The sequence below is a fragment of the Peromyscus leucopus genome, chromosome 20 (genome assembly GCF_004664715.2).
Source record: "Peromyscus leucopus breed LL Stock chromosome 20, UCI_PerLeu_2.1, whole genome shotgun sequence".
In the NCBI taxonomy this organism is placed as follows: Eukaryota; Metazoa; Chordata; class Mammalia; order Rodentia; family Cricetidae; genus Peromyscus; species Peromyscus leucopus.
Window position 1 is genome coordinate 43,536,984 of NC_051080.1, and position 14,030 is coordinate 43,551,013.

Below are 14,030 nucleotides of genomic sequence, written 5' to 3' on the forward strand. Positions count from 1 at the left end.
CCAGGCTTGCCTACTGCTGGATCTTATGGAGGCATTTTCTTAATTGAGGTTCCCTCCTCTCAGATGACTTTAGCTTGTATCAAGTTGACATGAAACTAGCCAGCACACTTGGCATATTCATTTTTAAGAAACACAAAGAAGGCTGGAGAAGAATTAGGACATCAAAAGGAGAGGAAACAAAGATCAGGAAATGGAAAGGCCAAATCCTGCCATGGTTTAAAGCAGAGTAGGAAAAAACATGATTTAATTAATTATTTTTATAATACTATACTGAAATCATAACACACCATATTCACAGGTGCCTAAAACGTCAATATCTGATCCAAAAAGACAGCTTAGTTTGGCACACTTTCTCTAAGTGAACCCATATTGGCTGCTAATTCTTATCTAAGTGCTCATAAACTAAACATTACTAATCACTAATCTGATCTAGAACTCTGCCAGGCCCTTGCCTTGAGAATTCATCATTCTTCTCCTTCCTGTCCACAAATCCATTCTGGAAATCTGGGACGGCTTCTTCCTTCTCTTGCAGTGTGAAGAATTGGCAATGGATAGGTTGACTAAGTGGTACAAAATAGGCAAAGAGCTGGAGAAACAAGGGGTCTGGGAGGGGAAAGGCAGAAGGAACGAGAAAGGCGGAACGGAGCCATGGGGATTGCTGCACTGGACCCACTAAGGGTTGACCTGTGTGAGTGCTGAGGGGTGAAAAGGCAGCTCCCCAGGGAGCTTCACAGATGCCACACCTGCCAAGTGACCTAAGGCCTGAAAAAAAAACAAAAACACAAACTGGGCATGTCTATTTTGACTGGATGGCAGGACTATGGCTGAATTTTTCCTTTTTTTTTTTTTTTTTTTTTTTTTTAAAGACGGGGTCTGAAACAATGTAGCCCAGGCTGGACTCAAACTTAGGGACCCTTCCAAACTTCTGTCTCACCCTTCCAAGAAGCTGGGATTACAGACATGAGCCATCGTGCTTGGCTTTGATTTTCTGTTACTGTTGTGTTGATTTGTACAGCTTAACACAGATTTCTGACTGTGGCCAGGAACTCATTTACTTCCTGGAGGCAGCAGGCAACTCAATTACTTCCTGGAATCATCAGGGAACCCATTTACTTCCTGGAGGCAGCAGGGTACTCAGTTATTTCCTGCATCAAATAAGCACCAAAATAGTCTCCAATCTTGGCACCAAGACATAAATGCTGAGAAACTGAAATGTAAGATTTAAATTGTTTCTTGTTTGATTGGTTTGGGGTTAGGGGGTGTTGTGAGGTGTGTGAGGTGCTGGGAGGTGACCCAAGGGCTGTAGGCATGCTGGGCTAGCACTCTACCATTGAGCTATATCCTTACTCCGGACCCCCGGCCCCAGACAGGCCTAAACTCACTGTGTATCTCTATATCTCTATGAATGACAGCCAAGCATGATGCCAACCTTTCTCTTTCACACTTTACAAAATGTGCTTCTTTGGAAAGAATGGAGATTGCAGAGCCTGGGGGCGGGCAGAGATGATATAATCTGGGAAAGCAGAATTCTACTGAAGGCTGCTGCGTTACACAGGAGTCGCGGTGAGAGCTGGGAAGCCATGCCCTGAGGACCCCATGGGAATCCCAAGGGCAAAGGTGACTTGGCAGCTCAGCTCCCCGTCTGAAAGCACCAAATGCTTTGAGAGAAAAAACATTCACAAGAACAGCACTCGCACACCTGTGGGTCATTGGTACAGACCTTCCCCCTTCAAAAGACGCGGTCAGTAGGACTTCCACATAGCTTATGGTCCACTCTTCAAAAGTACTTGTGACTTCTCTAAGTTCCATTCCCCCCCCCCCAGTTAAAATTTTTTGTGTGTTTGGTCTTTTTTGAGACAGTGTCACATAGCTAAGAATGACTCTGAATGTATGATCCTGCTGATCCCACCTCCCAAATGCTGGCATGCAACACCACCACTGTGCCTGGTTTTGGTGGTTATCATTCCTAGCCAATTTACAGCTACATGACCACGCATGCGCTGACCACGCATGCGCTGTCCAGCAGCCAGGCAAAATGCTTAGTCACTCAGGGCCTTACGTGCCACGTAATCTGTGTGCACCTTGTGGTCATGTAATCTGTGCACAGCGTGATCACGTCATCTATGCGCATTCATGGCATAGCCCATATGCCCATGAGAGAGGTGACCCATAAAAGCAGGCTCACTGGCTCCCTGACCCTCTCTGCACGATTCCTTTCTGGTAGGCCTATTCGAGGTCCCCTTTCCCTCCCCTAACAAAACTCTTACAGTGGGTTCCGTTGTACCTCGAGTTCTCTCTTGCCCAGTAGACAGCACGCAAATAAATAACAGTGGCACTGGCATTACAGGCGTGCACCACGACCACGGGGCCTGGTCTGGGTGATGCTGGGGTCGGTACAGGCTCTGTACATGGTGACTAAGCACTCTATCAACCGAGCTACATTCCAAGCCCTCGGCTTGTAAAAATTCTAATGAAGAAAGTTTTCACGCTTTAAAAATTTAACTAATTTCCTTTGAAGTGCCACGCCTCACTGACTTCATTTCTACAGGACAGTGCAAACCATTTCGGGAACTGTCGTGTTATGTTCCCCAATCTCTTCATACCCTGCTCTGTCAATCATTGCTATTGAGCTGAAACTCTATTAACTGGCATCCACCTATGTGTCCTGAGTCTTATTTATTACTGATACAAACTCTAGTTGCTGTAAATACAAATTCTACTCCAATATCTTCCCAAGAGGATAACAATAATAACTAGAGTAAAAAAAAAATGGTAGTTTCTTGAGATTTTGATATTGTCCTTATCAGCCTGCTCCAAGTCTAACATGCTGCCAAATACACCAGGTCAGGACTTTGTACAGACGCCTTAGGTGGTCAGGGAAGCTCCAGCTTTCCTCAATAAGAATATTTCTACATAGGATTCAAGCCCAAAGGTCTAACTATAAAGAGATATAAACTGAGCAAAGTTTCTTAATTGACCATTATTTATTTATTTACTTATTTATTTATTGTTAAGATAACAATATTTATTGTTCTTTATTGTTATTTATTAAGATATTGTTAAGATAGCCCAGGCTGGCCTCTAATATTTATGGCAATTCTCCTGCTTCAGGCTTCAAAGTGCTGGCATAGGGGTGTTAAAGGTGTGATTAATCACATCCACAGTTTACCTTAATTGACCTTTATCTCTTATAGTTTATTTTATTTTACTTTTGAGACCAGGATTCACTATGTAGCTCTGGCTGGCTGGAGACTTTCAATGTGGGCCAGGCTGGCTTCCAACTTACAGAAATCCACCTGGCTTTGCCTCATGAGTGCTGGGATTAAAGGCCCATCATCTCCTAGTCCTTTAGTTTATCTAAGAAAAACTATATTTGATATATATGTCTAATAAGATAGTCCAGCTTTGGAACTGGTGAGGTGGCTCCATGGTAAAGGTCCCTGCTGCCCAAGTCTGATAACTTGAGTTCCATCACCAGGTTCCATAGAAGGAAGAGAAAACTGACTCCATGATGTTCCTCTGACCTTCACATGTGCATGTATGCACTCACGTGTACACACACACTCATACACACATGCACACACACTCTCTCACACATACTCTCCAGCGCACACACACTCACATACACATGTACATGCACATACACACACGTGCACACACACATATGCACACACATACACACTCACACATACACTCATACACACACTAATAATTTGTAAATACCTTGCTGAAATATACCCAATAGAACATCATAATGTACTCACAGGAAGGCTTAAGAACTCATTAAAGTAATCCACAAGGAAGTCATCTGTTGCCAAGTAATTTTCCTGCAAAAACATAAAAACATATTGTGGTCATGTTTTGAAGTACACCTGTATTACAATGACTTAGATCTTTGAGGCTTTTTAAGTCAGTTACACATTGAACCCTCACTACAAACCTAACACTGTCTCTGGAAGGGACAGGAAAATGGGTGAGCACTCAGCAGACACAGAGCCGAGAGTTCAAAGCCGGTCTCAGCGGTGCAGTGAGCTCCGAGTAAACTGGACAGCTTGAACCAAACAGAATGGATCTTCTCTCAAAAGTCCTCCCTGCTGCAGCTCGCTAGCACGTGGACATGAAGGATGTAGCATCACATGTGAGCGAAGTATCAACAGATACAAACTGATGCAGCACGTGATAAACTTCTCAGACTTTTAAAATAAGCACTTCATAAAAACAGAGGCAGGAGGTCTACACTATCGCTCAACAGGTAATGTTCTTGCCATGAAAACCTGATAACTGAATTCAATCCCCATGACCCTCACGAAAGCGGACAGAGAGCAGACTCGGTGGAGCTGTCCACTGAGTCCCACATGTGCCCCTTGGCACACACCCAATATTAATAATCATAAATGACACAAATTTAAAATAAATAAAAATGGAGGCAGCGTCACGGTTGAAGATGTGAAGCTTGTTGCTGCTCGGTTAAGATGACAAGCTACGCATGATACTCATCTTCTCTGTAAGCGTGAGATGCAGTCCGCAGGATCTGATCCTGCCTGCTTCTGAACCCAGACACGCTGGCAGTGCGTGTGTTCTGCACACAGATCGTATACATTGTTTTCTACAACTGTCTCATCCACCGACAGAGCCACTTTTGAAACTGGCAAATCCGAATAACCACTGCCAAGAACAAACTGCTCTCCCAATCCTAAACCACCTTCTTTCATAGTCATTGTTTCCATTGTGTCAAGAGCACATCATGGCTCGCTCGGCCCAACAGTACATGTGGTTATTTTGTTATTCATAATTATGTTTCAATTTTGCAAATCTAACACGAAAGTTGAAACATGACACAATGCTATTATTTCCATATGGCTGATAATTTCCTTTTTATGAAGTACTAGCTAATTTTTAAAAATTAGTGAAGGAGTGGCTGGACAGATAGCTCAGTTGGTAAAGGGATTGTTGTGTGGACTGGGTGGTTTTGTGTGTCAACCTGACATAAGCTAGAGTCACCAGAGGAAGCAGCCTCAGCTGAGGAAATGCCTCCTTGAGATCCAGCTGGAAGGCATTTTCTCATTTAGTGATCAATGGGGGAGGGCCCAGCCCATGGTGGGTGGTGCCATCCCTGGGCTGCTGGTCCTGGGTTCTATGAGAAGGTGGGCTGAGTACGGCAGCGGAAGCAAGCCAGTGAGCAGCTCCCTTCCAAGGCCTCTGCGTCAGCTCCTGCCTCCAGGTTCCTGCCCTGCTTGAGTTCCTGTCCTGACTTCCCCCAGTGATGAACAGTAACGCTGAAGTGTGAGCCAAATAAACCTGCCCTGCCGCCAACTTGCTTCTTGGTCATGTGTTTCATCACAGCAACAGAAACCCTAACTAAGACACTGTGTAAGCATTCGGACTTGACTTCAATCCCCAGTGCTCACACAGGAAGCGGGGTGTGGTGGTGTGCACTGACTTCAATCCCCAGTGCTCACACAGGAAGCGGGGTGTGGTGATGTGCACTGACTTCAATCCCCAGTGCTCACACAGGAAGCAGGGGGTGTGGTGATGTGCACTGACTTCAATCCCCAGTGCTCACACAGGAAGTGGGGTGTGGTGGTGTGCACTGACTTCAATCCCCAGTGCTCACACAGGAAGCAGGGTGTGGTGGTGTGCACTTGCAGTACCAAGTCTGGGGAGACAGAGACAGGAGGACCCCCAGGCTCTCTGGCCAGCCAGTCCAGATCTCAGTGAGAGACCCTGGCGGGGGTGGGGGGGGGAGAAGGTGGAAGTGGGGGGGAGGGAAGAGGAGGAGGGGAGGAGGAGGAAAGAGGGAGAGAGCAAAAACCAGTGGGTAGACTTCCGAGGAACAGCACCCATGACTGACCTCTGTCTGCACTCACATGCATGTGCATGGACACCAGGAGGGGGGCGGAGGAGGAGAAGACGATGAAGATGAAGAGGTAGCTCTACACAGGAAGTACCCTGGTATATTTAAACCTACTTTGGAAAATAGATTTGTTTTTGGTAACTTAGTAACTGCAGTGTCTGAAGAGAATTATAAATAGTTCTAGTTCAAGATTCATAACTAGGAACGTATTAGAAATCTCAACTAATCAACACAGGGTTCAGTTTGCTAAGACCCCAAGTGATTAAAACAGATGAACCAAGGATTCAGCAAACGCACCACCTCAGAGCAGCGCCTTGGCAGCGTGGCTCCGAATGCTGGTCAGCGAAGGTCTGCTGAGGTGGAGCGAGGCGGACACCCACCGTTGGAGGAAGCTGTAAGTTAGTAGCCATCCGAGTCTGGCTTCTGCTGCTGCAGGCCAGGCCAGTCTGACGCTGATCTTTTCTCAGTTGAGGGTTCCTCTTCTGAGATGACTCCAGCTTGTGTCAAGTTCACAAAACACGGGCCAGAACAATAGCTTTATAGATGTTCAAGCTTCTGAACTTTATTTAGTGAAGCGCCAAGTTAACTCTTGAGAAACACATCCTAGCTCGATAATTTTAAGTGTTGCTCAAGTGTGTTACAATAAGAGCAGCCGAATTTGGGTAGTGGCGATAAATTCCAAATGAAATAATGCTTTAAAACAAAAACTATGTCTTTCAGGTGAAATTCTTTTTATTAAATTCTGTAAGTAATTTTAAAAAGTAACCAAACTTAGCCCGGCAGGCGGTGGCACACACCTTTAATCCCAGCACTCGGGAGGCAGAGGCAGGTGGATCTCTGTGAGTTCGAGGCCAGCCTGGTCTACAGAGCGAGATCCAGGAAAGGCGCAAAGCTACACAGAGAAACCCTGTCTTGAAAAACCAAACAACAACAAAAAAAACCACAAACTTTATACTAAGCCACCAATCATGAATCCATGGATAGAAAAATGTATATTTATATTAATTTTACAAATTAACTATATTATATTAATAAACATATTAATAGCAGTGGGGTATAAAATTTCTTGTTAAATTTTCTAAAATATGCATTTCATTTTCATTTTTAGCTGATTTAAACTTAGCTCTATGCATTTTGTAGAGCCTTGTGGACCTCAATAACCCTCAGATTCACAAACTCACTCTAGAGCAGTGGTTCTCAATCTTCCTAATGCTATGACCCTTTAATACAGTTCCTCATTTTGTGGTGACCCCAACCATAAAACTATTTTCACTGATACTTCCTAACTGTAAATTTGCTACTGTTGTAAATCGTAATATAAATATCTGTGTTTTCTGATGGTCTTAGGCGACCCCTGTGAAAGGGTCATTCACCCCAATGGGGTTGTGACCCACAGGTTGGGAACCTCTGCTCCTGACGCTTCCAGGTCCAAGAGCCTCTAACTCACTTGATGAGGCACCTGCTTTATTTTGATCTCATAATCCATTTCAGACATGAACTTTCCTGAAACACACCGAGAGTGAATCTCTGGGAACGAAACCAAAGGGCACACATTGCAGTCCGGTTCTCGCTGCAGACTCCACAGTGATAAACACTTCAAGTGGACACAGCATTCCTCAGCATCTCTTCTTGGTTGCTGAGCTCCTCCTGCTTGGGACTGACAGTCCTGGGGTCACAGTGGCCCCTCCTTTCCTCCACGGCGAGTTGGCACTGTGGTACTGTCACATGCTCAGGTTTGTGGGGACAACCATAGAAACTTAAGATCTTGTTCAAATACATCAAAATCAGCATTTCTTTTGTTTAGCTATGTCTTAACTTTTATGGTTATTAAATATATGACATGTGAAATAAGTGTATATGGCAAGTGCTACCCGCTCTGGCATTAATGGCATTTCAGCAGGAAGCTGCATCTCTAAATAAGCGAGTATTTTCCACCACAGTTACTAGTTCAATGTGTTGACACATCTAGTCACATCAGCAGGCAGTCCTGCAAATCAAAGAGGCTAGGCAAGTGCTGTGCGTGCGCGCGTGCGTGCGTGTGCATGTGTGTGTGTACGTGTATGTGTGCATGTGTGCATGTGTGCGTGTGCATGTGTGTGTGTACGTGTATGTGTATATGTGTGTGCACGTGCATGTGTGCATGTGTGCGTGTGCATGCGTGAGTGTGTGTGTGTGTGTGTGTGTGTGTGTGTGGTACTGGGATTAAGCACAGAATCTTGAGCATGCTAAGGCAAGAATTCTACCACAAAGTAGCATCTCTAGCCCTAAACTTATGGAGATCTGAGAAGCTTTTTACTCCCAAAGCCCTTGAATTATAAAAGAAAAGCCCGAAAGCCTTAGATCTGGGTTAGTGGCTCTGCTTTTCTCATTGTTTCCTCAATCCATTACTTGGACATTTTTAAATTAACTAAATTTTCCAAGTCAGGTTGGTATCTTCCAAATACCCAGCAAACTTGATGGTTAAAGGAATAACAAGAAAGTCGAGTTACACTTCGTTCCTCCATTACATCACCCACAGGTGTGACTCAGTGTGAGGGGGAAGGAAGTGAGGGAGAGAGGGAGGGAAGGAGGGATGGAGGGGAAGGTCTCCTTTAATTCTGCCGTTTCCTACAGGTGTGCCTCCTGAGAAAGTGAAATCAGCGTGGCCCATTTGAGTCCAAAGTTGCCAAGTTTCTCACGGAAGGAGGGTGGACCAGTAGTCTCTGCACACGCGCCGGATGGCAGCTGTCATGTTCTCCCTCGCGTCCTCATCATTCCGTCACAGTTCTCTCTTTTTGTGTAGTGTGTGTAGGTCAGAGGACAGCTTTCGGGGTTGGTTCTCTTGCCATGCAGGTTCTCAGGACCAAACTCACATTGTCAGCCTCGGCAATCCCCTGCGGCGCCGTCTCACTGGTCCGCGTTACAGCTCCTCCCTTCCCACCCATTACTTAATTCTAATCTCAAACACCCAAGTCTTCCTCCCTGTGTAAAAGTCCTTCCAGCCTGATATGTGTATATATAATAAAGAATTGATTGTGTACAGTGTTCTGCCTGCATGTATGTCTGCAGGCCAGAAGAGGGCGCCAGACCTCATTACAGATGGCTGTGAGCCGCCATGTGGTTGTGGGAATCAAACTCAGGACCGCTGGCAGAGCAGCCAGTGCTCTTAAGCGCTGAGCCATCTCTCCAGCCCCCCAGCCTGATAGTCTAACTTAAAGGAGACAGTGGTTCTCACTTTCTCCCCTTCTCCATCTTAAAGGGTAAAGGTGGATGTGATAATATCTCTAAGTCTGAACCTCACAATTAACAAATAAATATGACGCTTAGCATCCTGACGACAGGAAAGGTTGGTGTCTTCATTTGCTTCATTTGCTTTTTCATGTTGTGATAGAACAACTTAGGGAGGAAACGGTTTATTTCAGCTTACAGCTCCCGGGTCCATCCCAGCATACAGTCCATCGAGAAGGGCAGTCGGGGCAGGAAGTCAAGCCAGGAACCTGGAAGCAGGAACTGAAGCAGAGGGTGTGAAGGAACGCTGCTTGCTGGCTTGTTCAGTTTGCTTTCTCATACACCGCAGAAGCACCTGCCCAGGAGCGGCACTGCCCACGCTGGGCTAGGCTCTTCTGCAACAGTGATCCATCAAGGAAATGCCCACGGCTGCACCTGCAGGCTGATCTGATGTGGGCGCCCTCTCAGCTGAGGTCCACTCTTCCCTGGTGACTCTGGCTTGTGTCAAGCTGACAGAACAAAGGAAAGCCGAGCCAGCACCGCCCTCTCCCGTCAGAGGGAATGCTGTTTTTGGAATTCCCGACTGGTAATGTGTGTCCCCAGAACAAGCGACAGCCATTGACTACTTTATTTATGGAACAGTTCCAAAAAGCATTAGAGAATTGATCCCTGTCCTGAGTATAGACCTCCATAGGGATGAGTGATCTCCAATAGCAACACTCCAAAGGCCCTCTGGGATGCATCTCAGTTTCCAAAAGCCTTTGCTAAGTACCCTGGCTCCGAGATCAACAATGTCTTCAGGAAAGAAGGGATGAAGGGCGATAGAACCAGTGAACCCTGCATCTAACTGCCCCGCCCTCCATGGTTCCCACACGAAGCCACCTGTTACTGAGCATGCTCACAGTCACTCAACCCACCATGTTCCATTTGGAAAACAAACACCAAGTGATCACAGCCATGTAGCCTTCTTCCTTGGGGCTGGGATTATGGATCTTTTGATATATTGTGTTTAAATATCTTAGGGTTTCTGTTGCCGTGAAGAGACACCATGACCACAGCAACTCTTATTAAAGGAAAACATTTAATTGGGTGGCTTACAGTTCAGAGGTTCAGTCCATTATCATCCATGGTGGGACACGGTGGCAGGAAGGCAGACATGATGCTGAAGCTGAGAGTTCTTATATCTTGATCAGCAGGCAACAGGAAGTGGTCTAAGACACTGGGCATGGCTTGACCATATGCAATCTCAGAACCTGCCTCCACAGTGACACACTTCCTCCAACAAAGCCACACCTCCTAATAGTGCCACTCCCTTTGGGGCCATTTTCTTTCAAAACACCACAAATAAGGATGGTATTTTCATGTTTTAGAAATCTCTCTGTTTACTATAATAATATCCAAGCTATAAAGATAACAGTGAATCTGAGAAAGCTAAGCCTTAGTTTTTCGAAAACAACTCCAGTTTTCACAATTAAATGCTGTAAATACTGTTAGAAGCTGAAGCCCCTTTTTAAATGATATTTTTTTGAGAATTTCCTTCATAAATCCTCTATTTACATCATTTCTAATCTCCCTCTCCCCTGTGACTGCCTCCTGTGCTCGCCTACTCCCTCTCAAATCCACGGTCTTTTCTTTTACAACATATACACAGAGAGATATACAACCTACTGAATCCATTTATGTTGCTCATATGTGTGTGCTTAGGGTTGGCCATTTGGCCTGGGTAACCTGTCAGGGCCTTATCCCTGGAGAAAACTATCCTCCCCTCTTAGCAGCCATTGGTCCCTATCTCTCTTGTAAAATGTCTCCCCATTTCACATTGGCATGTCAATGCCAGGGCCTTGTAAAATGTCTCCCCATTCACATTGGCGTGTCAAGGGTGTCATTATGCAGGCTCTGTTTCGGCCACCGCATTGCTGAGATTGGATTCAGCTTCTCAGTCACATCTAGAAGACATGATCTCATAGCAGGTGTGTTAGGTACTTTTCTATGCTGTGATAAGACACCAAGACCAAGGCAACTCATAGAAGAAAGGGTTTATTGGGGTTACAGTTTCAGCGGGTGAGTCCACAGCATCATGGCAGAGAGCATGGCGGTGGCAGGCATGGTGCTGAGGAGTGGCTGGGAGCTACACCCTTGGTGACAAGCAGGTGACACAGAGAAAGCCACATGGGAATGGCATGGGCTTTTGAACCCCCAAGCCCATCCCCAGTGACACACCTCCTCCAACAAGGCCACACCTCCTAGTCCTTCCCAAATAGCCCACCAACTGGGGACCAAGTATTCAAGCCCATGAGCCCCGGGGGCTGTTCTCATCCAAACAATCACAACAGGCATTTCGGTCCTCAAGGCCTTTGCTTCTTTAACTCAGGGTCTGATATAGCTGCAGCTGACCTCGAACTCTGCAGTGGACATGACCTTGAAGTCCTGATCTTCCTGCCTCTACCTCCCAAGTGCTATGACACCCCACCTAGCTAAAGTCCCTTTTAATTTGATGGTAAAATAAAGACATACTTTCTCTTTTTGATTTTTTTCTTTTTTAAGCAACTTTTAATTTGTTTTTTAATTTTTTTGTTTTTTATTTATTTATTTAGGCTGGCCTCGAACTCACAGAGATCCGCCTGCCTCTGCCTCCGGAGTGCTGGGATTAACAGCATGCGCCACCACACCTGGCTCAGGAGCCACTCTCATAAATTTGACCAAATTCACGCACTGCCTGTCTCATGAGACCATGTGAACTCAGGCCTTTTGCCACAGAGATTGGTGGTGTGGATCTGCTGCACTGTGAACACAGAAGAGCACTCAGGACTGCAAGCAGTGTATTACTTCTCTCTCTCTCTCTCTCTCTCTCTCTCTCTCTCTCTCTCTCTCTCTCTCTCTCTTTGGTTTTTCGAGACAGGGTTTCTTCGTGTAGCTTTGAGACTTTCCTGGAACTCGCTTTGTAGACCAGGCTGGCCTCGAACTCACAGAGATCCGCCTGCCTCTGCTTCCCGAGTGCTGGGATTAAAGACGTTCACCACCACCATCCAGCCTGTATTACTTTGCAAGAACTCATGCATCATTTACATAAACAAAAATATGCTCTGCAAAGGACATAAAGATATATTCGTGTTTTTGTACTTGTTTCTCCAAAGAAAATTACCAAAGTTCAACCAAACACAATAAAGATGCTAAGCAGGATATGGTAGCATGTGCCTATAACAGCAGCGCATGGGAGGCAGAGGCTGGCAGGCAAGAGTTTAAGGTCATCCTCATTTACAGAGTTAGAGGCCAGCCTAGACTACCTGATACTCCATCTCAAAAATTAAAATCACTAAATGAAAACCAATCCACTGAACCAAATTAATCATCTGAGTAGCATGCTCTGTATTGTCATGTGCTTGGGAAATATAAAGGTATGTCAAGACAGTTCCAGCCCACAGTTTTGTTAAGAAATTTCAAAATTTATAGATAAAATGTTTAACTAGCTGGGCATGATGACTCATGCCTACAACCTAGCATGTAGGAGGTTAGAGGCAGGAGGGTCAGCCAGCTACAAACCAAGTCCAAAGACAGTATAGTCTACATAGAGCTCCAAGGTAGCCAGGGCCACATAGCAAGACTCTACCCCAAAACAAGCCTGCCACCTAAAAACAGAAATTTAAATATATACAACGACCCTGGCAGACAAGCAGTTGATTCCAAATGAATTACTCTATGCTTTGAAAATGAAGACCCCATGTGAAGGTTAAGATCTTTTGTAGACATCCATAATAACAATGTAGTTTTCAATTACTGGTTGAGAAAATATGAAGAAAGTTATTATAAACACTGGAACACCAAAACACCACTTCTTAAATGACATAGGGAATTATTTGTGTAATCACAAGCAGTTTCCAGGCTGTCACTGAGGTTCCCTTTGGTCACGTGATTCTGTTCTCCTCAGAATGCCATCTCATGATCCAAGGTAATTGCTTCAGTTCAGCCTCACATCGTTGTCCCAGCAAGCAAGTAGAAAACTGGCTTACTCTTGCTTTCTATACTTATATGAATTTTAGAAGCTCAATAACCCAGCATCTGAATGTGGCTGGACCACAATAACAAGCCTGTGATGACGGGGTCAGCCACCCCTCTGTAAACACCAGCTCTCCAGAGGTAGGGCACAGACCTTCTATTGCAGCCTCTCAACCAGAACTCAGTTACATGACCCTGTTTAACTACTGCAGGAGAGACGGAAAACAAGGCTTGGGGTCGCCGTCACCCTTCTCTAAGAATGTGTAGTTTATCGATGAGAACACCGCCATCACACTTCAGAGAAGAAGGCCAAGCATCTGTCCGAGGCAGGTTAATGATTTAATGAGTAGCCAACACTTGGTTGAGCATGTGAATTTGAGAATCTGGTCACAAACTGGTTTCCATGGGAAGCTGTCCAGAGTGCCAAGGCTGTCTGCATGATGTTAGGTTGGGAAGGCTTCAGGGGGATGAGCTGGGCCTGAAGGAATGTGCCAGATTGTGCAATGGGTGGGGAAGGACAACCCAGTCAGAAGTGACAGCAAAGGCAGGAGACAAGTGGGCAGCTGGCTGGGGCCGGAGGCATGTGGAAGTGCTTTGTAAACTCAAAACAGGGTGGCTGTGGTATTCATCGAAGGGAGCAGGGATGGGAGGCCAGACTGAGGAGGACTCCATGTTTGAACGGCTCTGTAGGCTACTAGATAAGCAGCCTCCATGGTAGTTAACATCTGTGAACTTTGACTCCCTCGTCTGTGGAATGCGGGAAACAGCCGCCACCTCATAGGGCTATCTTGAGGTTAAATATTAGTCTGTGGTCAGCATTCAAGGATACAAGCTGTTAATCAAGTTTCTTACAGTGGAGCAACATGGTACTTTTGGAAGGAGTTAACAGCAGGATGATAGCCATGATAGAAGCGATGAGACACATAATCCAGCACAGCCGATGCACACAAGTTTGCTCTTTATGCTTTAGACAAAG

At 45.5% G+C, this 14,030-nt stretch overlaps 1 protein-coding gene across 1 annotated transcript in view; it reads right to left on the reverse strand.

Moving 5' to 3' along the window:
* Rgs22 (regulator of G protein signaling 22) overlaps positions 1–14,030 on the reverse strand; it is a 137,536-nt gene that overhangs the window by 120,978 nt on the left and 2,528 nt on the right. The window contains exon 3 of the mRNA XM_028884482.2: positions 3,765–3,827. Within this exon, the coding sequence (XP_028740315.1) occupies positions 3,765–3,827 (63 nt within the window). The remainder of the gene's footprint in view (positions 1–3,764; positions 3,828–14,030) is intronic.